Source organism: Idiotropiscis lumnitzeri, chromosome 17, assembly GCF_059441095.1.
Source record: "Idiotropiscis lumnitzeri isolate Australia: NSW breed Sydney's pygmy pipehorse chromosome 17, RoL_Ilum_1.0, whole genome shotgun sequence".
Taxonomy (NCBI): Eukaryota; Metazoa; Chordata; class Actinopteri; order Syngnathiformes; family Syngnathidae; genus Idiotropiscis; species Idiotropiscis lumnitzeri.
This window is the reverse complement of record NC_142407.1, coordinates 5,633,595-5,655,018: the sequence shown is the minus strand read 5'-3', so window position 1 is coordinate 5,655,018 and position 21,424 is coordinate 5,633,595. Positions and strand designations below refer to the sequence as shown.

Genomic DNA, 21,424 nt, shown 5'->3' with positions numbered 1-21,424 from the left:
CGTGCTAAAGAAAACTAATATGGCACAATATTTGCAAAGTATGCAAATTATTTTGGAAGTAAATCAAACTGAGTTAAAACATTTTTGATTAATCACCTGAGTTAACGCTTTAATTTTGACAGCCCTAATTGATTATTTTTGAGCCTACCTGGAATTTCTGTGCCCTCAGATGCATGATTGACTCCCACAAATGTATTTATATTGAATACAGTCAACATTCAGTTCTATACTATCATCTTAAAGTGCATTCAAACAATCTAGTGCAAGGGGCCTCAATCCTGTTCCTCGGAGGCCTGTGTCCTGCAGTTTTTCCATCTCTCCCTGCTGCAACACAGCTGATTCAAATGATCAGATAATCAGGTCTGCAGAAGCTAGATCACGATTGTTCAGGTGCGTTGCACCAGAGAGAGATGGAAAATGGGCAGGACAACGACCCTCGAGGAACAGGATTGAAGACCTAGTGGGTTTGACTGAATTGTTTTAATGACAAAATAATCAAAGTAAGTCATGTCAAAATAGTCAATCATCAATCTACATCGTTGCACCGGCTAGCTGGTCAAAAAATGTTTAATTGATACTGAACTAAAATTAAATGCAGGACTTTCGTTTTTGCTCCCAGTTTTTATGACAAAGATTTAAGACATTTCTGTGTTAAAAAAAAAAAAGCCTTATTTCTATCAAGTATATTGACAGATCTCTCAAAACCCGTGTGTTAATGTGCACCGCTCTTTTGCTGGATCTGATTGGCTGGCTCAGAATGACAGATGTTTTGCATTCTTTGGCTATAATGTCATAATTTGCGATCGATCAGTGATGTCATTGATCTCATCCGCAAAATAAAACATCACAACAAACACAATCTCGGGACGTTCAGTGCTGCAGTTGATTAATAATCCAAAGGTTTCTCATACAGTCGGATTTATTTATTTTTTGTGTCAGGTTGGATCGGGTCAGAATCTGGTGGGACTCTATTCTGAATAGACATGATTGTGGCCATGCACAAATCCTCTTCCAGGAAATGTGTGCGGATCCTTGCAACTTGGTGTTTCTCTGGATCTTGTCAAGGTATCTCCGTGCATTCAAACTACCAGGACTTAAACCTAATCATGTTTGTAATCCGTTACATATGTCGCCCCATGCCGTCACCCGACCACCACGGGCTACTCTATATCTATACACAATTAGCAAAATTGCATGCTGTCTGCCATGTGCTGTGTACAGTGAAAATGAATGAGGAGAACGCCTCTCCAGAGCGCCAGACGCCATGACATGTGAAGCACTCTCCCACTGAAGTTGGTAACTATGACAAACTGCAGTCAGGTTGAAACACCGAGATGAGGATGGTGGGAATGCAGATGAGCGTGCCCGAGATGATTTCTGACTGTATGGCAATCATTTGGTTATGCAAACCATGTGTTGCAACAGCTGTCAGGGTGGCTGGTTTTAGACAATCCAGCAGGAGAATATGAGTTCCTGGATTGTTTAGATTACATGTTGTTACAGGTTGGATGGTCTTCCAAATTCCCTGAAACATCTTTGGAGACAAGACAATGTTGCCTGGCACATCTTGATATGCAGCATATGGATTTATTATCTAGGTAAACTCACCAACACTGATTTAGACATATTTCTGAAAATATGAGCGGCCATAGGTGTAAAAAAATATTCACATTCCTTACTTAATTATTGGTTTTAAAACGACTTAAAGAATAAAAGTACAGAGAAGAAGAGAGAAGAAAAATGCATTGAAGCGGAAGTTGAGTCAAACGTTTTCTTTTTTCTATGTGCCGTGATAGTCTGAAGACGGTTTACAGTCTAGCTTTCGTTCATGAAATAATAATTAATAATATGAATCCACCCCACCCCATTTTATTTTTACTTGACTTTAAGGACAAAAGCTCTGGCCGCAACTCAGTTTCATATTGTGCACTTGCAGAAAACAAAAAAATCATAACGGCCATACTATTATTTTACATTGAAGGATACCTGTTTCTGTTGCACATTTGCCCATTAAAAATTGATAATGGCCAGTAAATTAAAGTGCTGTGTGTACTACTGAGCATTAACATGTTACATGCAGTGGAAGATATGATGACTACCGGTAATTATAATGGTGGAAAAAGTCCAACATTAATAGCGGATCATCTCTAAATTTTATCGGTAGGCAACTATGCATCCAAACCTGGGAAGTGTGAGGGCCACGGATGTACAACTAAGACGACAAAACTGTCCAAATGTAATTTGTGTTACTTATAAATGTTGCTTAAGTATGGATGCATTTGTCTAAAGTAAAATTTCAAATCACCAAACAAACTTGCAAACCTCCTCACTGCTGCAATTCGGTTGGGACACGGACAGTCAGACAGCTTACTGGCAAAGTTATACATCTCCACGAGTTTGAGTGTGGCGAGTTCTTACTGATTTGTTTATTTGTGTCACGTGCAAGTGCAATGCATGGCGTACAAACCAATAGAGTGTCGTTATGTTATACGTTTAGACTCCTCATTCAACCACTATCAAAATCACTCGATTGGGCGCGATTTACCCATATTGGTCTTTTGAACAATGATACTGGAAACAGGAAAGAAGAATCTGAAATTAAGTACAAGCAAAACTTTTTTGGTGCACGTACGGAGTAGAAATTACAAAGAAAGCAAAAAAAATTACTCGGCGAGGATGGTATGGATAGCCAAAATTTCTATTTAAGTAAGTTCCATTCATCCGCTTCTCCTCACTAGGGTCTCGGGGGTGCTGGAGCCTATCCCAGCTATCTTCGGGCAGTAGGCAGGGGACACCTTGTACTGGTTGCCAGCCAATTGCAAGGCACACAGAGACGAATAACCATCCGCGCTCACACTCATACCTAAGGGCAATTTTGAGTGTCCAATCAACCTGCCATGCATGTTTTTGGAATGTGGGAAGAAACCGGAGTACCCGGAGGAAACCCGCGCAAGCACGGGGAGAACATGCAAACTCCACACATGATGGCCGGAACCGGGATTGAACCCACGCCCGATGCTGTCTCTCACTGTGAGGCCATCGTGCTAACCAGTCAGGCCACTGTGCCGGAATTAAGTAAGGTCACAAAGTATTTTTACTTCATGACTTGACACCTCTGTGAGCAACATGGGCTATTTGTGTACATATATAAATTGTTGAGTTTATAGTTTTAAACAGAATTCCTCAGGCATACGCTACACTTCCATTAGCACGTCTTAACAGAACAATGAAGTTCACAGCTTCCGTGAATTTGTGTCTTATTTTGGGTCATTCTTTTCATCTCTAGATCTTTATATTGAATGCAATGTCTTAGTACATGTATTTATATAGGTTCTAAAAAAAATAGTTGAAAAATAGTGTATACTCCAAATGAGACGTGTACCTGCACAATGAAGTCCTCCTCGACATTAATTCTCATCTCCCTCAGCAGTGCCAATGCGTTGCCATAATAGCCATTAAGATCTTAAGGTTTTCAATAAGCTTTTATAGAGTTTGGGCGTCTGAGGGCTATTTTGCAAAAGGAACTGATGAGACATCAGTGCGGTTATGAAGTGCAACGTCGACGGTAAGCTTGAAAGTCAGTTAGTGAGCTCAAATGTTTTATAGTGGCTGACGATCAGATGAAGTTTGGAATGTCATTTCCATATACTAAAAGTCAACTAATTCGAATATGGATAAAGCAGCATTAACAGAGTCATTAAAAGTCGTAAGCGGTTATGAGAACTTCATCTAAACACCATAATATAGTGAGTAATTGGAATTTAAGAGTCATTCCTTAATTGTTCTTTAATTAAGTAACCACATTTTTTTTTTATTACTTGGAAAATACCGGTGTTCATTTTATAAGTCTGAGGGTGTGCCACATGGAGTGTTGCACTCTAAATCAATTGGGCTTTTCCTCCAGTTAGCCACAATTCACAGTTATGGAACCACTCAAAATTTTTCTAAGTAGTTTCGAGAGTACTGGACTTTGTCTTCAAAAGGATCAAAGGCATGTGAACTTGGTAATAATCTCTTGGCCAATAAATCCATTCATCTTGCTCCATTTGCATTGTAGTTTGTGAGGCAAAATGAGCATTTTGCACCCTATCAAAACTTAGAATCAACCGCCACCGAGGTGTCTCAAAAAGCTTCCCTGGGCTGGATGCTCACATCATCTGCTGCAGGTAATCGAAGGCCTAGTAAAGCCCGGTGTGTTACTTATGTCGCAGCAGCTAGCTAACAATGCAAACAAGCTAAACCCGTTGCGGCCATGCTAACTGCTAAGCTAACCTATGACATGTAATCACAAGACGCCTGTCTTAAGGGCTTGGGTGATCGACTACATTTTTCACAGACGTTTGGCTGGAAGCGCATGAAAGTGGAGCGTATCCAACTTTACACAGCAAAATAGCAACTAAATTAATAAGTGTTTGGACTCTTGAGAGAAACTCATACTCACTAAACAGAACTGGAAACCGGCATTCATATATTTATTATGCATATTAGATATTATTTCTATGATTTTACAATAATCTTGAGTTTTGATCTTGATGTTTGAGGTCTGCACAACAAATGCGCTCAGAATTGTTGATCTTGTCTTTTTTTTGTTTTTAAATCAATTGAGCTTTGCCAAAACACTATACAACTCATTCAGAAATACTAAGTTTAAATTGAAATTTATTTGTGTTTCAAATTGCCCCAATAAAAATATTTCTAGACAAGCAAATACTAATATTATTTACACAAAGAATTAATTTCAACAGTCATTATATTGTGTCATTTTTGTTTAATAAAGCCCTTGTCCCAGGGAATACCATCCAAAAGATTTGCTCCTCAAAATGATATCGTCATTCCTCAAAGAAGCCACTGACTACCAATACTAATCCACAAAGAAAATATGTATTTATTTTGAGCCTTGTATGTCTATGCTGCTCTAGTGGCCATGGTCGCATATAAAAAATAGAATGGTGCCACTGCCCAAAATGTGTTGATAAAACGAATAAGTAAGTTCATTTAAAAACTATGGAGTCACTTTCAACCTGTGATTGATCTTTTTTTTTTTATTTATTTATTTTTTTATTATTATTGCTTTTGAAACATTTGGGTATTATTCATTGGTTGTATTTTTTTTCTGTTTCATCCATCCATGTGTTTTCAATATCGATTATCCTAATTAGGGTTGCATGTAGGGCACTGTTCCAGTTCAAACACACTAGTCTGTGATTCTTCATACGAATGCAAGAAAACTCAATTAAATTCAGGTTTTGAAACTTTAGTCTGATCATCAGTCTTTCAGTACTCTTAAAATGTTTTATTAAACGAATGAAATATTTGAAGATTCTACCTGGATGAAAAGCCATAGTCGGGTTACTTGATCAGTATTATATTACTAGCTTTGGGGCCTCGTTGCATCTCAAGTCAATAACTTTGCTCATCTGTGCCTAATGAGAAAATTACCGGATGAAAGAACCTGCCGACTCGTTGATATCAAAAGTAGTGCTCACCTCAGACCGTAAAGCACAGTACCATCCGGGTGCAATCGGATCATTCTGTTTTTCACAGTGACACCGTGGACGAAAGACTTCTTGTCGTTGAGGAAGTAGGTGTCAGGCACCCACAGCTGGTCGGCCACGCGGTTATCTAAGGTCAGGTTGAGGGGAATCTCCGAATAAGACAAGCGCTTATCTCGCCAGGCCTGCTGGAAGTACATCGTCAGTGTGTAGTCCTGAAAGAGAGGGAAAAAAGAAGGAGAAAAAATAGGACAGAAAGGATGGATGTTGGAATAAAGCAAGATGAGAGAGGGTTACTCTTAAAAGCGAGCGTTTTACACAGCTCGATGATACTTTTACATGGCCAGCTTTCATTTTAGAACCACCCTGGCCTTCAACATTACATGAAGCCCGCTTAAAATGCAAGCGTACCAGCACAAGTACAAAGAAAAAGAACTGTCAGGACAAGGCTGAAGGATATGACTTCTCTTTGTAGCAATGTGAGCTTGAGAAAACACGATGAAACGTGCTGCACGATTGTTTCAGTATCGTTGGGTGATTCTGTTTTCATCATTTTTTATGGGTCAAATTAATTTCTCAAGAAATCTAAGGTGGAAAAGCCTCCTGGAATGGTTTGTGTACGATAGCCGAAGTTATATGGGTCCACTTTTCATGTCATCACTCTCATTGTTCATTTTTCGCATGAGCCTTTGTCGAAACTCACATGCCAAATACATGCCCAGTAAGTGTTACATCCAAAAACCATGTCCTTTTGCGTAATGCAAAAAAGACATATGTTCCCTTATGCCACAGAAAAAGTAGTCAATTACAATCAAAGTCATATACAGTCAAAATAAATCCTATTTGTAAGAGCTTCGTGGAATGAAAAGGTTATTTAGCCTCGGTGGTCCACATTGATTCGTGATTAAGCCATGATATATTGTTCTTTCCACAGCTGCGGAAAAAACAAACCAGATGGCAACGTTCTGAAAAACTGCTGTCAATATTGCAACATTGTGGATTAGTAGAAATCAGATGGCATGAGGTTCCCCAGGCGGCAAAGTTAGCGTATAAAGTGAGAGTATATGTGAATGAATATTGCTAAAAAAATGCTCACATCATCAAGGGCCAGCTTGATGGCCTTGCGAGGAAGAATACAAAATCTGAATGCTTATAGAAATCCAGGTTACAAAAAAAATCTGACTATTGGGAATAATAATTATTGGTACTTATAGGTCAGAACGTGTTGTGAATGATGAGTTTTATTCGTATCGGTTTTTACAAAGTTTCTGGAGACACATACTCACAAAGTTGACACCTGTTAATAATTCATAAACAAACAAGGAATTTCATTTTCATCTGCTGTGAAATTCCGTCATGATAAATCTAGGACACCAGCCCCCACAATCATTCAGGAAATAGCAACTTTTTTAACAACTCTTACATAAACTTCTTTTCTCAAGGAAGTTTTTTTGTTGACTGACGTACCCACTTTCCGGGAAAGAAACTTGAACATGCATTTTTGAACATGCCTGGTAGATACAAATGCGATATTCCACAGCACCTTTGGGACTTGCATGTCGCCTGGAGGAGTTTGGGTAGCGGGAGCATCTTTTATCCACTTCCAATTTGACACATTTTGGCATACTTGTTGTGCTTTATGTAAAACTACAAAATAAATCATCATGTTGCATGGTAGCATTTTTAGTAAGAGAAATTAGAACAACTCACAGTTAAAAACTTGGTGTGATGTGTCACTGGATTATAAACAATTTTTCTTTTTGTTGTTCCCACTCACACGAACTTCTCAGCCGCACGTGCCGCTTTCGCAACACATCTATTTCAAGCCGACGGTTATGTAACAGCTCACACTGGCATGTTGTGGATTGCAGCACGTGTGGGCGATGAAGGGATGCTTTTTAACCACAAAGTGATTTTAAACGAGATACTCTATTCTCTAATATAGATCATTTTAAGACTTTACTAACGCATGCACATTATTAATCTGTAAAATTGATACAATGCTGTATATACGTGTTAAAGATAGTCCAAATTATTCTTTTCACAGGGGATTTTAAGAAGCACGCCTAACTTGAGTAAAAAAAAAAAAGGGGGTTAATATTTTAACATATATGAAGATAAAATAAACAGAAAAGATTGTTTGATCCTTTTTGAGCGACACTGTCAGCATAGATCAGATTAGTGAGGGTTCATTCATGATTTTTGATTGAGCACATGGTACACAGGCTCCCGCTAGTCGTCAAAAGTATTGCCGAATTATGTTTTTAAAACGTGTGATAGTGACTTAAACCTTTATCAAAAATCCAGGACAGTTCATATGTTAAGTACAATTCAGTAGAGTTGAACCTGTATGTACAATTCATTTGAATTTAACATATTTAAAGGGCAAGTGAAGTCAAAAAAATTCTTTACATTCATAAATTCTATGCACTACCACGAGATTAAATACTCCGCCTGTCAGTTGACTGAAAATGACATCAGAGTGCCAAATTAGGCTCAGGTAATGTGACGTACACAAGATGTGCCCTGAGGCACTCTGAAGTCATTTTCAGTCACCAGCATGTGATAAAATAAAATGGCCGCCCCCTGAGATGGATCCAATTTTCTTAATTCATATTCCACAAATGCAATATTAATCAGAATACCGTGTTTAGAATTGTGGGGCTGCATAGATCATATTATAAATAAAATGTTGGACTTGTAGTGTGAATATTGAGACTGTACATCATGTTACAGTGGTTTAAAGCATTTTAAATCCTCTACAATTTTTTTTTTAATTGAACTTTCAAGTGCAGTTCAAAATGATTACATCTAAGATTGTAGACGTTTATGTTTTCCAACATTTATTGAGATATTTCTTCTTTAATTTTTATATGCAATGTTTTTTCATTCAATCCTGGTGTTATTTTCTGATAATGTTCATCGTTCAAAGTACTTTTTTATTTTTTTTTTCAGGTTGTACTTGGTGTTAAAAGTTTGTCCTTAACATCGTTCGGTTGGAAAAGCGCAACCTTCCACAGGAAGTTTTTTTTGTTTCCATCTGTTTTGTTCTCCTGCTGGATCTGGTGGCTCCTACAGTGAAATTTCAAATGAAATGCCTCGATACACTCCTCATCTCGATTTGCATCAAAACCTGCTTTGTTTCCGAACATCAACTCCACTACAAAGTCTGACCCACATCGAAAACTAACCTCTTGTCTAATTGCGAACTGTAACGATCCATCCCTTTTTGTACAAAATCCTACAAAATCTTGTGGTAATAGACTCCACGGAGACCATTCTGTCTCGCAGTCTTAGAAAACCTTGCTTTATCTGAAGACATTCTGCAGAATGCACAGTTCCGCCCACCACTTCCAGGCCACTTTTTAAATCTGTATTCATCTCAAATAGACAACTGGCAATCACTGTGGAGTAGAGTGGGTGCTGCGTAAGTGTGGCAGGGTTTTAAATATTTCCATTGTCATCCCCCACAGCCTTTCATTGCAGCTCTATCAACTTGTGGAAGTTTTGCCTTGTTTTATAGGGCGGGCTCTGTGGAGGTGACACTGCGGCTTCGCCAAACTTTCCTAAAAGACGAGCATTGTGTGCCTCGTCTCGTTGTGGGAGGAGGAGGCTCGAAATTAGCGGAGCGACTGCAGTGACAGTGTGCTGCGCGCGCAGATCGCAGCACAAGTAAGGCTGTCATAATAACAGTCGTAATGAGCATCACTACATAAACTGTACGAGCAGCGAGTGGGAGAGGGATGCAAAACCAAAAGTGAGCAAGAGTGATGCTGCAAGAGTGACGATAATTTATGAACATTACACGGTTCCGAGATGTCAGGCTAAGGCAATACAAAGTAGTCACAATGTTGTTTATGCTATGAATTATTACTCTATCTAAAAGACGAATGCAATAAATCGGTCATTCTGATTTTGTGCATGGTAGATCTAAATGAGTTTAGGCTATGTTGCAAGCTAACAACGTCGATCGACAGACTTGCTCGGGATTAAATTACATTCAAGCAGTCCTCTTGTTGCTAGGCAGAATTTGTGTGAGACTGTCTAGGAGCAGTGGCGAGTGAATGAAGCTTCAAATGTGCTTCATGAACCAGTTGTAGTATTTTTGGACTCCAGTAGATGGCACTCTCTCTTCAACATTGGGCTGAAAGCACACTGACCTGCCATTTTTTAAACCCTTTATTTAAACCAACAGTGCCATCTACAGGACTCAAAAATACAACAAATGGTTCATGAAGCAAATTTGAAGCTTCATTTTCCCATCACTATCCAGGAGGTAAAATAATGACAATCTGAAAGGTCCGTGACTGACATTGGCCCTAGAAAATAACATTTTAGCATGGAAGCACTGGGGCTCAAATTGACATTTTTCCACAAGTCCCCGGGAGACACATTTGTGCCCCCGGGGGCCACAAGAAAAAAAAAATGTTGCACATGCCAGTCGCAATCATTGTGCTATTCCTTGAAGGCGTAGGGCAGAAAGTTTCACCCAACACAAGGGCAAAGAAAGTCATCAGGAACATGATCATTTAAGATGTGTTTTAAATTACAACCTTGATCACGGAATGAAGTCAACTTGTATGTCAAGGCACTGCTGTAATTGGTCCATTTAATTCTGCATCACACATTATTGGATCATCATACAAATGTTTGTGAATACCACCTCAATGTTTTGCATTTTTTTGCTTCAAAACAATATCTTACATTATTGAAATTTTTATGAACCTGAAGACAATAAACTCAATTTCTAGAAGTAAAAATAATAAATAACGCAATGTAGGGTCATCACTAGGTTTGCTGAACTGAGGGGCCTATTGAAGACTGATACATACTGTGTATGAGATTAAAACCAGCAGATTAAATCAAATCAATCAATTAAAGTAATATTAAAGTGGACGTCTTGTAAATATCTGGAACAGGGGCTTTATCTCCACTTTTGAATCATTAAATTCCAAAATAAACTTTCCGGTAATACATGTCTTACGTGATGCACGTTGCCTGAAATGTTTCATATTTCATATCTGGATTCACTTGCTTATGATTTTGAGACAGACTTTATTCTGTGAAGTCCTCTACACATGTGTTCTGATGTTGTGCTGATAGTCAGGAGCAAACTAATTGTTACGAGCGGCATTCATGAAGACTTCAGTCCCCCCAAACAAGGCCTAACGACGTCACGAACGTAATGTAACGGATCCCATCGGAACACTCCGCCATCCTATAACCTTCTGGACCACAGAATTGTCCTGTCTGCAAACCCTTCACTTCTGATCCCCGCCCCCACACCACATGGCTGCCTTTGGATTGGGAACAATACCAAGAACTAATATTAAAAGTTATTCACAGGATAGGGGATGTGTTTTTCCAGACCTCACACTAAGCCGTACATTGTTTCTTTTGGCCTCATTTCGGCTGATTTCCTCTGGAACACAATCAGTCCCTACAAAGTACATGACAAAGTACAATGTTTGGCAATTACCTTATATGCCAACAATGCAGTTATTCTTGAATCCATCCAGAGCGTTCATTCATTCATTCATTAGCTCATCGTGTTCTTTTCACATGCATGTGGTTGCAGTCGCAACGAACATTTGCTCACTCATTTATATATGAAGTTACTCATCACTGAGAAACAGCATTTAGGCTTTAGGATGTCAAGAGGAGCTGGTTACAAAGAGATCTGGGAAAGTGTATGAATCGTGCAAGTGTTTTAAAACATCCTAATCTCTCTCAACGTTTCAACGTTTCGACTCATTTCTTTTTCATTTTTAAGAGCTCCCAAACCATTTTATAGCTCATCCACCTCTGGCTTAATTTAAAAATGATTCCTTGAAATGATTAGCAAAGATGGACTTCCGAGTCCAAATTGGGGGCTTTGGTGGCTTTAATTGATCCAGGTGGTCCTCGATCACCCGTCGAGATGACCTGTGCCGTTTTCAGCTGGCTGAAACCTGCTTGTGGTAAAAAAAATAAAAAAAAATACTTTGATGAGAGGACTGGCGATTGATCAAACAGACAGGAAAGAAAAATATGCTGAAGTTCAAGCAGATACGGGAACTCGGGTAAAAAGAGGAGAATTTGTTTTGATGTGAAGAGCAGCAGCTCTGCGGGGAGATGGCCAGAACGAGGAGCATTTAGGTGACATATTTCTTTCTTCCTGTAACTCTTGAAGTCTGTTTTCCATTTGAGAGGTGAGGAATGGAGCGGTGGGCTTGTTAAGGAAGGATAGAGGGTTTTGAGGGGGTAAATGAAAGGCGCCTAAAAGCTCAGCGGTGCGGCGATGCAAATTGCTTTTATTCTTCACAGCTTGCCACTTCCACTATCTGATTTCGGCAAGAGCGGTGACATCCCTCAGATGGTTTCTTTTGCCGCTTTTATCCCTCTTACCTTTCCCCCTTCTCCTAGGTTTATTTATTTTATCGTGTAACCATTTTCCATTATTTCTTCTTTAATCACACAGTAACCCCAAAAGATTATTTTCAATAATATGTTCAATATGCCTCCGTAAGTCTAAACATGGCATCCTGATGAATATTTTTATTTTTTTATTTATTTTTTTTAGTGGAATATGAATTAAGCAGCAAAAATCCTCCCGTCATCTCATCGGATGGCCATTTTGTCACTTTCTGTTGACTGCAAATGACAACACAGTTGGCCAGGGCTCAGGTAACAACCAATCACGGCTCACCTGTTCTCTGACGCAAAGCCATGATTAGTCGTTATCTGACCCCTGAGCAACTTTGATGTCACTCTCAGTTGACAGAAAGTGACAAAATGGCTGCCCCTTGAGATCTACAGAAATGGGTGGATTTTACTACTGACATCATGTTCCACAAACGCAATACCAACCAGAATGCTGCATTTCGATCAGTGGGCCTACACAGAATAGATTCTTGTCAACAACATTTTTGGTGTTTGACTTCCCCTTTAAGAGTGTGATACATCCATTTTAACATCTTAAGAGCTCATTGTCTATTTGTACGTTTTGGGGTAAATCAATTAATAAATTCCTTTTTCCAAATCCCCACCAAAAATCCAGTGTACTATTCTTTTATATTTGCAAACACGGTATGTATTTTTCTAATCCTGCTAAATATATGTGTCCCCTTACATTATTTGTAATCTTGCTAAAAATATGTCTCCCCTAATACAGTGCTTCCTTTAGATGCAACCACACTTCAGCAAATCACTCCCCACTGCAAAACTAACTGTTGTCAAAATAAGCAGCAAGCTACTCCCTTTCAACCCTTTCGTTAGTGATGAGAAAATGAAGCTTCAAATTTGCTTCATGAACTATTTGTTGTATTTTTTAGTCCTGTAGATGGCACTGTTGGTTTACATAAAGGATTAAAAAAAAAAAGGCAAGTCAAGTGTGCTTTGATTCCTATTTTGAACAGAGAGTGCCATCTACTGGAGTGCAAAAATACTACAACTGGTTCATGAAGCAGATTTGAAGCTTCATTCACCCATCACTACCTTTCATGTCTATCATTCCTGTGTAACCAGAGAACATGTCATCCTCTCACCCCTCCGCTAAAAGTAAAGGTGTCTGGAGAATGTCTCTCCCATGTGGGTCATCACAGTACTTCATATATATGGATATAATTGTATTCAAAAGACAATGATTGGTATGGTCAACTATTGTCCGAGAATGATAACTTAAAAAAAAAAGTCTTTTAACCATACACTTAGTTGACCTTGAATAATCTCTTCAATCAAAGTGCGGTTCTATGACCTTGAAGAAGTCGATGAAACCTCCCTTTCCATACATTTTCTGCAATTCCTTTTATTTTCCCAAACCTACTGGAGAGAAATGTGATCTCACCGCCCCTCAGCCAATGCTACAGTATCATCCATCTACTTCAGTGTCTTCAAAAAGCCCTCCAACAACAACAAGCAGCTTTCAATTTCCTGTCCCACACTGTCCTCTTGCTGCCAGCGACAGGCTATGAGGAGCCTGGCAGAGGGCACAGCTTCTCCAAAGAGGCCTAATAATAAACATGGCAGCCCCCACCAAGCTGAGTGACATATATTCCCCAGTCTCCCAGCAGCTGAATACGGACTCCTTCATATTCAAGCGTTGTGCCTGGAACAGCTTGTGCGCTGCATGGAGTCAGTCTGAAACACACATACACAGAAACTTCTGCAGGGGTTTCATTTGTCCCGTTTCTTCCAGCATGAATAATGAAGTTTTACATTGTTGTATCAGCAAAACTAATCAAGTTCAGTTGGACTGACAGATGCAGTTAACTTCAAGACTGACAAAACTAATTTAGGATACACAGACTCCCTCCCTGGCAGCTATCACTTTCTGTTGTGCTCTTTTGAATTTCTCCAAAATCATGTACAGTTAATTACAAAAGCTCTGGCCAAAGCAAAGTCCATCAAACGAATTGCTCAATTTCGATTTCCTGGTCATTTCACATGTTGCTCGGTAGTGATCATAGGGCTCAAGCATAACACACTTGTCCACAATGTAGAGTATTCACAGAACCTAAAATGTATGTCTTTGGAATTATCATTTCTCACTTTGCTGTTGATTTCAATACATTTTGTCCAGGCACCTTTTAAAGGAAACAGGAACACTTTACTAATATTACAGAATTAAAATATTAGGGTGAGAAATGTAATACTAATAATAATCTGACAGAAATTTGATTTTGAATATGCTAAGTCCTCTCATTCTTGTTTCTTAATAGGAAATGTATTGTTAATGGACTTTCATTGTCAATCCTCGACTTTTAAATTGAGTACATGAGTGTTGGCTTTGTTTTGGTCATTCGAATTCAAACAGATGACAGTTTTTCATTTAAAAAAAAAATCTTAGCTAACTCCTGATGATCATAACAATAATAGTGTGTCGTATTGAGTGGTAAGAAGTTGAGAAAAATCCATATATCCTGAAACACCATGACTGTATATCACTGAAGGTGTGAGTGATTGGGTGCACTGGTAGAGCTAATATTATTTTTCCTGTGTTGGGGGTGGGGGGGCATTGTAGGGAAATGTATCAAATGTCTGCACAACAAAATACTAAGTTTTTACAAATTATTCATAAAATGCTGATAAAAATTCATTATGTGGAAAAAAATCCCTGAAAAAAATCATGTAAAACACACACCAAAAAAAAGACAAAAGATAAAAAATATAAAACTGTGATGATCAAGATAAAGCTTGTTCAAAAAGAACAAACAGTAAAATAATAATCTCCAATTTTAGCGATCCTGGTATTCCTTTTTGGTGCACCCTTTCCTAAATAGTTCACAAACATCCATGCCATGGAACCATTTTCTTACTCTTTCAGCATTGACTTTAACCTGAACATCGCTTTAGAAACTAATAACCTGATGCAGAATCAAATTTAGCGGCACTATTGTTTTTCTTTTTTCTCCCCCACGCTCCAGTAGCAGGGATTGCTTCGTTTGGTCAGTTGGCAGCTGTGCAGCTTAACGGACGACATACAATTTATTAGAGTCAATTGAGGCATCTGCAAGCCCTCTTTGTGTCGCCTCTAGAGAGGAATGGCAGAGTTAAAGGCCATTCGGAGAGAGAGCGAGAGAGGACAGGGACAGGCGAGGACAAGGCCAACACAGATTATTAGTGCAGGATTATTAAATGCTCGAAAATCCCGATGGAAGACGTGAAAAGAGTTGACGAACGTTCGCCTCTCAGTTGTTATCGGTGACAGAATACTTCACAACGTCACAGTTAAAACTACGTGGGGTGTGTTTTTGTAGATTTACTGCAATTGGTGTCGCTAAAGCTTTAAGGAATGTGAAATGCAACAGACGTACACAAAACATCCGCAATGAACCACATTTTCTATTTTTCTATTATGGACCAAAGATTTTCATTTCCTCAAACCTGACTGAAAAATTCAACATTGGCAAGTTTCACACTTCCCTTTACAACTCCAACTGTGCTGACATTGGGCATCTGCTTTCTGTCTCCTGTTCAAAGACTCCAAACATTGCTACAAGTCATCATTCCGTTCACAGGATTTCTATTACTCGCTTTCACTGTGCTTTTGGGGAAAAATAAATATTTGGAGTGTCACGACGACAAGCTCTGATAAAGCAGCGTTGATTTCAGTGAGCTATTGGATTATTGTGATTGCAACAAGCTGTGAAGTGCTAAGCGTGTCCGTCTCGGACCACACTGACCCACAGTTGAGAGGTTGTGATGACTAGACTGAAATAGGGGAATACATCGTCACAGTTAGTTCAGGAGAAACACATATGTCACCCAACCTTTTTGTGAATCACCACCTTCATTGTCCTCCACGGTGAGAGTGAGCAGGCCAACAAAGAGCAGAGGGCCGGTGGACTCAAATAGTCAGACGATGAACCCAATTTGATTTGGAACAGTCTAATCCACCTCACGGGCTAAAGCACCAACCTTGTGTTGTCATATTGGAAATAGGGGGGGGGGCACACTTATTTGGCATCTTAATTTTATGCAGATGTAGGCAGTGACGAAAGACAACTTAAAGTGAATCTAAGGTAAGAGTTCTGTGGGTGAGAGGAATTGTAGAAGCTCAAAGTGATCATATTTGCTAGCGCTGCTTTCAAGTGTTTGTACTTTCACTGCATTCAGAACAATGGGTTAGTGAAAGTCTACAGGGAGACATGTAGGTACACCTACCTGCATGAATAATGCATTTTTTTTTTTATGTGTGTGTGCCCCTTAACCAAAACGTCCCTTGTGACTTCTGCAAAAGATTGTTAAAGTTGCACCGAATGCATGCAGAATATGAACATTAAAGTATACTTTCATTATACGGAATTTATTAAAGAACGCCATGCGGGAAATAAGAAAGGGATGTTTTTTGGTTTTTTTTAAAGTGTTATTTAAATAAAGTAGTAACCCAGAGGATATTTTGTCTCCCTTAGCCTCACTACACATTTCAAACCAGGCTTAAATTGACATGGCTGCAAAAAGTTGGAATCCGTTTTTTTCCCGCACATCAGTATCAGTTTAAAAAAACTTCGAGCCACCTATTAAAATTAAGTTATTTGGATTTGTACTTAATTAATGCCCAATATGCATTTTGCATTCAAATTAGTGTAAGTGTACTTTTTTCAAGATCTCACTCATTTAAAAAAAAAAATCCTTCAAAGTCTTAAAATAATGTTGATATTATTATGATATTTTGCCAGTGACGTACATTATATTCTGGTCTTCAAAAGTGTCTCAAACACCTCAAAAGTTCTTCTAGTGACAGTCCCTTACTCTTCATTTAAAATCCAACTCAATTCTCCATCACCTCACTCACTTCTCAGAGCCGTGAGCGGGCGCAACAAAGTGTTGTCAAATCAGTGTGATACCTGTTGACAGAATAGTGCGCTCTTGCTTGTATAGTGACAGACAGTGTGTGAGGTGTCAGTCACCGAGACAGCTCCTGCAATGTTTTCCGTCTGGGAAAACAGCATCCAGGTAAGCTGAAATTTCACCCCTCCGCCTGTTTGTGTGACGAATGCCGCTTGATTACCATATGAGGGAGGTCTGTTTGTTGTATCTGATCTTAAAACCTTGGCCCAGTGTCCTTTTTTTCTAGTGCGGCCCGACTGTTTTTGGCAGAAAACACAAATCGGCACAAATTGTCGCAATGGTGATTTGCATCGACTCAGGGAACACCAACAACAACCTCGTGATATCAGGAATCACAGATGTCGTCAAAATGATCGCGGTTCACATGCAACCGAGAAAACAATTAGAAATGTAACTATGCGTGGCGGGGCGGCACGGTGGACGACTGGTTAGTACGATGACCTCACTGTGCACAGGTCGTGGGTTTGATTCCGGCTCCGGCCTTCCTGTTTGGAGTTTGCATGTTCTCCCTGTGCCTGCGTGGGTTTCCTCCGGGTACTCCGGTTTCCTCCCACATTCCAAAAGCATGCATAGCAGGTTGATTCGCAACTCTAAACTGCCCCTAGGTATAAGTGTGAGCGCGGATGGTTGTTTGTCTCTGTGTGCCCTGCGATTGGCTGGCGACCAATTCAAGGTGTACCCCGCTTGCTGGGATAGGCTCCAACACCCCCCCGCGACCCTTCTGATGACAAGCGGTACAAATAATGGATGGATGGATTATGCATGACAAGCTTGGAGAAGGCAATGAAGAAACGTTACGCGAACTAAGTCCAGAATTAAATCGACCTTTGAAGATTAGAATTGACAAACAAAAATTTTGACATTTTGCTCTTTTTATTTTTATCTTGTGAGTGACAGTAAACAGAGGGTGAACCTCGCAAAATTAGTATCGTGATCTTTCGACAGCAATAATGATAACACGATACAGAAATAGCGCGGCTGGTCAACGAATTTTTCAACATTTTTGAGATATATGTAAACTATTCTTAATTTTTCTGTTGGTCTAATTCCTGCACTGTTTTTTTCTTTGAACATATTTATTGAATTTCACAAATTAAGGGTTAGAGTTAACACCAGGTGATTTTTCTTTTCTGAAATGTCATAGCTATAAATTACAAACAAACAAACAAATTATTGTTGATGGATTTGGTAAACAAAAATGTTATTAAACTGAATACGTTTTAGATAGTTCAAAGTTTCCCATCTTGGTATTTTCTCAATCAGCTTTATTAGGTGGATGATGCTTTATGTCCTCCAATTGTTCACAGCTGTGATTTATCAAGGTTTAATAGTTAATTTGTTGAGGCCATTTGAATTTGAAGGCATTTCTAAATGTTTGACTGGTACTGTATGTAAATGTCTAAATGTATTACGTATGTATAAGGGACATGCAGTATGTTCTACCAACATTTTTTATGTAATATTATATTTTTATCATTTAAAGTTCTATTGATAAAACATATTATAAATACAGTGAAACCCCGCTACTTCGCGGTTCACCTTTCGCGGGTTCAGTGCTTCGCGGGTCTAAAGAAAATATTCAAAAATTAAAAACTTTTTTGCCCGGGCACGATCGGGGCTCTCCATTCGCTCCGCTCCGCGGGGGCATTGTAGTTTCGCCGAGCGGCACGACGGGGCGCTGGAGCGGTTAGACGGCCGGCGTGCGCCGAAGAAGAGCGTGGGCGAAGAGGAGAGTGGACGAAGAAGAGCACGTTCCCCCGGGCACGATCGGGGGCGACGTTTCGCGCGGTTCGGACCGTACCAGAGCTCCGGCCGGCGTGCGTGGCAATTACGCCGAAGAGGAGCACCTTCCGCCCGGGGCACGAGCGGGGCGAAATGAAACCGAGTTCAACCGAACGGAGACACGCTTCGTGGGAGCAGGTCCGGCGTGCGTGACAATTAAGCCGAAGAGGAGCACCTCTTCCGCCCGGGCACGAGCGGAGCGCGAGGCTGTCAGTTATGAATGAATAAATGAATAAATAGATAAATGAAGAATACCACCTTTCATTTCACAGGGCACACCGGACGGCGTACCAGCAGGTAAAAGTCGAAGTAATTAAATAAATACAAAAAGAAGTAATTGAATAAATACAAAAATAATGGCTGGGGAATAAAAAAATAATAAGTTTTAATAATAATTTGTTTTTTTTTTTGTTATAACATGAATTTCACTCTCTCTCTACCCGTATTCTATATGGTTTACTGTATACAGGGGGGTATACTGTATACCTGTATAGGTTTTTTTAAGCATTTTTGAAGGGGCACCGCTACTTCGCGGATTTTCAGTTTTCGCGGGTGGTCTCGGTCCCCATTAACCGCGATAACCGGGGTTTCACTGTATTCATATTTCAAAAATATTTACTTGTACTTATTTGCATTAATTCTCTTCATTTCACTCTTCATTTCTTCACTCTACATTTATTTATTGACATGGGCGTGATTGGATTCCGATGAAAGAAATCCAATTTAAAAAGCTTGTGTCGTGATACTAAAATGAATCATATTCAGGATAAAATCAGATGATTGTTTATTTATTTATTTTTTGGGGGGGTTAACATTCATTCCGCTCTACCATCAAAAAGATGAAGTCGACTTAATATCATTTTTAAAGCTCTCAGGTGTGGGTGAGATATTACACAGCCAGTAAGTGGCTCCACAATCTTCCCTCCCTTTTATTATCATATGGCAAGCAATAATCTCTTCTCGCCTTTCAGCCAACATCCATAATAATATATCTGTGTGATATATTGTACAGACGCCGCCGACAGCCCATTTGGGATCACCTTTGCTGAGCTTTTCTCAAAAGAACTTGACAAGCAGCGCCGGAAATAGCAGTGAAAGAAGGGCATTTGCACGATTCTCATATGTCAAAGTATGAATATTCTAGCTTCGCGTTGAGCTGCCCGACCACCTGCCTCGGGTTGATCGTGTAACATGACATTGGTATTCAGAGTGTGTGTCTCTCTTTGTATGTGCACCACTGAGTCATGCACAGTGAACTCTGAGCGGCACGAGGTGCATGACCTTCCCTCCAACACTATTTGGCTTTCCGCATGGCAACTCATTCGCGTCACCATCTCTTGGTCTCCCCCTCGCGCTCTTTGTGTCTATCTCGCCCCCTCACACACAACCAGGTGATAAATGTGACCCCCAGGTCTTACACACTCATATCCATTTTCACCCTTCAAGCCTCTGAGCCAGCCACCGCCCCGATGTTTGTTGCATGTAATGTTTTCTACACACGGCGTGTGATTCTTAGCGACAGGAATTAGTCTGATGCACATCACAGAAATGCACTTTCTGAATGTTTTTAGTAATATGCCATGTTTAGAACTGCAAGTTTTTTTCTTTTGTTTAATTACATATGTGGTTGGGGACCACAAGCCTAAAATATAAACTGAATTACATTTGCAGAGGCTTTCTTTAAGGTGCAGCGACGGGATTTAGTTAATATTCAGGTGGCCACTAGCCATGTGAATTTCGTGAGATGTGTATTTAAGTTATTTAATCGACCAGCACAGTGACCTAAGTGGTTAGCTAGTCTGCCTCGAAGTGGAAGTAGCGGGTTTGAATCGCTTAATTTTTTTTGTGTGTACCTTCGCTTCCTCTCACATTCCAAAAACATGCATTTTAAATTCATAATATATAATTATAAAAATAATCTGAGGTCCATTTTATGTGTCAGTGTGAGAACTGGGGTTTGGGTGGGATTTAGCGGGTTCTCTTATTCATGCCCGTGAAGATGTTCATCTATTAGACTCCAGTGACATAATTGATTGTGACTTGCCATGAAATGTAAGATACTTGACTTTTTATTTTTATTCATTTTTTAATCTGTAGTAAATAAACTAAAAATTAACTCAAATCAAAATAAAAAAAACAACACATTTGTTAAAAAAATGAGTGCTTTGCAAAAAAGGGGAACAAAATAAAATTACATTTATGTTTAAAAAAAAGGAAGAGTGACTATAATTTTTATTAAACATATATACAAAGGGTCTATTTTAAAGTTATTTATTTCCGCATCACTGAGTGAATGCAGTTGACTTTATCAAACAATACTTAAGAAAGTTTTTTTTTTTTATCTTGTTCTTCACCAACACACAATTACAAATCTAAACCTAAGAATAAAACTAATAAACTAAGCTAAAACATAGAAAAAAATATTAAACTTTAAAAAATAATAAAACTGGATTCCCCCCAAAAAAATCTCAAACTATCAAAACCCTGGTTGCTTCGTTGTGATAATTCAATTTTCAACTTTAAACTCAACTTTCATTGAGTTAAGTTCAGACTAAGTTAGTACCATTTCAATTATTAACTTTCTTTTAAACTCCTTGGACAGTTTATAAAGTTAATTTTGCTTTCAATGCTTGTGCAGCTAATTTAGGTTTTAAGGCTAGAACTTGACCCTGCAATATATTATTTATGTTTTTTATCAGTTTGTGTGAGGAAAACTGAAAAAATTGAAGTTTGACCAGCATTCCTGGACAGATTGTGTCCACCCCTTGTTCCAGTTTATGTGCATGAAGCATTTCTAGAGTTTAGCCTTTTGCTTTCTT

The 21,424-nt window shown here is 39.2% G+C and overlaps 1 protein-coding gene across 4 annotated transcripts in view; it reads right to left on the bottom strand.

Moving 5' to 3' along the window:
• gabrb2b (gamma-aminobutyric acid type A receptor subunit beta2b) overlaps positions 1-21,424 on the bottom strand; it is a 50,030-nt gene that overhangs the window by 26,141 nt on the left and 2,465 nt on the right. For all 4 annotated transcript variants that reach the window (XM_088278926.1, XM_088278927.1, XM_088278928.1 and 1 more), the window contains one exon: positions 5,487-5,707. In XM_088278926.1, coding sequence (XP_088135052.1) covers positions 5,487-5,707 — 221 coding nt within the window. The remainder of the gene's footprint in view (positions 1-5,486; positions 5,708-21,424) is intronic.